At 36.2% G+C, this 3,736-nt stretch overlaps 1 protein-coding gene across 1 annotated transcript; it reads right to left on the minus strand.

Moving 5' to 3' along the window:
* Nucleotides 1-2,450: 2,450 nt before the first annotated feature.
* Nucleotides 2,451-2,972, minus strand: LOC140160105 (uncharacterized). Its single transcript, XM_072183382.1, has one exon. The coding sequence runs from the start codon at nt 2,970-2,972 to the stop codon at nt 2,451-2,453; it is 522 nt and encodes a 173-aa protein (XP_072039483.1).
* Between the last annotated feature and the right edge of the window lie 764 nt (nt 2,973-3,736).

Below are 3,736 nucleotides of genomic sequence, written 5' to 3' on the forward strand. Positions count from 1 at the left end.
AATATACTTTTCTGAAATGAATTGTGATTAAATGGTTTCTGTTGCAAGTAGTGGTGGGTTAAGCCCTGATTTTCCTTAATTTGATTGGCCTAGTTGTAACTAGCTCATTGTTAATACATGCCATAAAAACCTTCGGGAATGACCCACGATATTAAAAATTATAAATAAATAACATCACATCACATCAAGGCATTTACCATTAAAGCAATATGGAGCCTAAACACTGGGAACCATTGCTAGGAACCATCTAAAATCTCATATTTGTTCAAAAATAATAAAAATCTGTAAATTACCAGAAAATGATGATGTCAACCCTTGCCAGATTGGCACCTGCCAACCTGTCACAACTGGCAGATGCCAACACTCTAGCAATTGATGGCAGATGGTAACTTGGCCCGTGACTACAATTGCCTGGTTGTGCAGACCCCTTGCACATTCAGCTATGTCCAACCTTTATTTCATTCAAAATACAACAATACAATAACAGCAAAACAACACATTTGAATGAGGAGATGCTCAGAAGGCCAAAAAGGCCTGAACAAACACCCCCTTAACCTTAGCCTAAGTTTCTTCAACCTGGCATATGCCGCATGGTATCAGTTAGCAAGTGCCAACCTGGCACTAAGTGGCATCTTTTCCCTGTGAATATGACTGATATTATGAATTGTTCAAATGCCATTAATATTTAATGTGACACTCTCCCCAGCAAACACAAAAACGTTTTAAAAACGTTTTAGATATGTTATATTTTGGCTTTTGGTTTAGGTAAAACGTTTTAATAACATTAAAATGTCGGGTTATATAAAGGTCATGATAACGTTTTAAAACGTTTTGTATGAAAACACACTACAACAATATTTTTAAATGTTTAAAAAAAATGTTATTGTAAAATATCTTTGCAAACATTTTTGCCAAATATTTTGTAAATAATTAAATAACATTATGTTAAATTATTTGAACCCAGCAAACACAGAAATGTTCTTAAAATGTTTTTTTTTTTAAAACCTTTTAATAACATTTAAATGTCGGGTTATATAAAGTCATGAAAGGGTTTTAAAACGTTATTGAAATATTTTGGGCAAACATTTTTTGCAAAATATTTTTTCAACCCAAAATAACATTCTGTTTAGAATGTTTTGTATCAAGTTTTCAAGAATGTTTTTGGAATGTTATTAAAACGTTTTATACCCTTTATATAACCCGACATTTAAACGTTTTCTGTAAAACATTTTGTTTGCTGAGCAGTAGATTATCAAAAATGTTTTTAAGGTTTTGAAAACGTTTTATACTCTGAATATACCCTTTGTATAACCCGACATTTAAAATTTTTCTGACAACCTTTTATAACCTTTTGCGAATGATGTACTTATTAAGTAACGGGGTTAATCATTTGCTTTGTTTTCTTCATTTACTGCTTGTTCATCCCTCATCATCGTGCACCATCAGTATAATCATCGTCATCATTCTGATTATCACCATCATAAACGTTGATCCACAAGCCTCAGCACACTTTTAGGATATTAAAAGTAAAACTCCGTGACATTTTCTTATTGACGAGTGTTCTTTGCTTTGCGTCTCCTTGCATTCAAATCAAGTTCTAAATGTGATTCACATAACGCCGAAAGAGATCACGTATACTCGATATTGAATTAACCCCCGAAGCACTACCTGGTGAGCTAACATTGCCTCTGATTGGTCAATTACATGATATGTTCACTTTTATCACCAATCAGAAGGGAGCTTTGCAAATAATTCACCTCGATTTTTTTGCGTGGTAAAATTATTCTAACAATGTTGCTGATTGGGCCAATTGATAATGAAAATTTCTTTTTGGCCAATCGGCAGGTAGTTCTCACGGGCTTTGATCTGTTTTCGTGTTTTGGGTATGCAATTTGCTTATGGGCTGACGGCGTTAAGTACTCTCTTATAATGAAAGACAAAGATAAAAAGACTAGTTTGCGTCTGACGTCATCTGTCAATCAAACTCCGAGCACGGTTTGTTTACAAGTGTCGTGATGATATGAGTTGCTGAACACGGCGGTAAAACCGGGCGCCTTATTGTTAATTTTGCACCTTTAAACATACAAACCATCTCAAAAGTTAGTTCTTTATACTAGGAAACTTTCTTTGGTGAAGGCACCATGTCAATAATGCCTAGAAAAGTTGCTTTTTGCCTTGTAAGAGTACGTAATTTTTCGAATTTTTCACGATTCACTGCTATTCCTTTTCTCCGATCGGCACCAGTCAGATGAATCGACCTTCCTTATACGCGCTATTAGCCAATCAAGGATCGTAGAGAATTTGATTGACAGTGACGTCAGACGCAAACTAGTCTTTTTATGTTAGAATGAATATTTTAAACAGTTCTCTCAACAAAATAGTGACTTACTTTTAATATTTCATCACCACATCCGTGGGACTTCATCAGAATTGTGACAGGAGCGGTAAAGCTAATCACGTGACTCACGGGAAAACCCGGAGTCACGTGACTTGATGACCGGTTTGTAGACGGGGGGCAGGTAGTGACGTCCCGTGTCTTGGTTGAGGTCTGGATCCATAGATGCAATGTAGTACGACTCCTTGATACCCCTTTGTAGCCATCTGGAATCTGTGTCCAAGATTTTTACATTGGACTCATCAAACTTGTGTCCTTCAGACTTAAGGTGAGTTCCAACTGGAGAGGGCTCCCTCTTGTGCTCAGCGAGCCGTTTGCGTAAAGGGCGTTCCGTTTCCCCAATGTAATGGGACGAACAATTGTTGCACTTAATCCCGTAAACCACACAGGAGCGATCACATTTTTTAGGTTTGTCCTTAGGTGAAACGAGCATGCTCCTGATAGTGTTGGTGGGTTTAACGTGAACCAAAACTCCCGCTTTGCGAATCTTGCGGCTAAGTCCTTCAGTAACTCCCTGGATGTATGGAAGAGTGATACTGCCCGCTGGGGGAGAAGTCTTTTTATCTTCGTCTTTCATTATAGCAAAACATGCATACCAAACTAGATCTTGTCATGATGAATAGTTTTCAAAATGTGTTCAACAAGATTCTATTTAAAAGTTATGACCATCATAATATCTCGATATTGCAAAGGCAATAAATTTTTCATATAGCTCTGCAAAGCTTATATTAAATGAGGCACTCTGTACACTTTTTGCTTAGGGGCTAACGGGGTTTAAGTATTCTCTCAGTAAATCATGCATGTCAAACCATGTTAATATTTTGTTAACATGAATAGTCTTCAAATGTGTGCAGAAAGATTATACTTACTACTAAAGTAATGAACATCTTAAGTTAAAATCACGATATAACCCAAAAGCAATAAATTCTTGATGTGGCTCCGAAAAGTTAACAACAGACTTATTTGACACACGGCAAGCATGTTTTTACGCGGTTCTAGGTGTGAAGGTGGTATGAAGTCAGGGGACCAATAACGTGCTAACAGCAAGTTTCAACTGTTTCAATTTATAAATTGAAAAGTGTTGACTATTGAAGATGTCAAAAGCCCACACCCTCACGTGTAATGGTATTTTACGAAGACAGCGGCTTTTCTACTAGGCAAAAAAAAAGTTCGTCTCAAAGATTTGTAAAATCACGCGATTTAAAAAAAAAGCGCAATTTGAAAAAAATAAATAAAGTATCCAGTTTGAAAAATGCCACTACATTAAAAGTATGAGGTATTTGGGCTAAATAATTTAGTTAATAGCTGAATGTTCATCTTGTCCTCCCACCACTGTAAAAA

The sequence above is a fragment of the Amphiura filiformis genome, chromosome 9 (genome assembly GCF_039555335.1).
Source record: "Amphiura filiformis chromosome 9, Afil_fr2py, whole genome shotgun sequence".
Classification (NCBI taxonomy): Eukaryota; Metazoa; Echinodermata; class Ophiuroidea; order Amphilepidida; family Amphiuridae; genus Amphiura; species Amphiura filiformis.

Coding starts and splice junctions, on each gene's coding strand:
- LOC140160105 (XM_072183382.1), bottom strand. CDS start 2,972: ATGAAAGACGAAGATAAAAAGACTTCTCCCCCAGCGGGCAGTATCACT.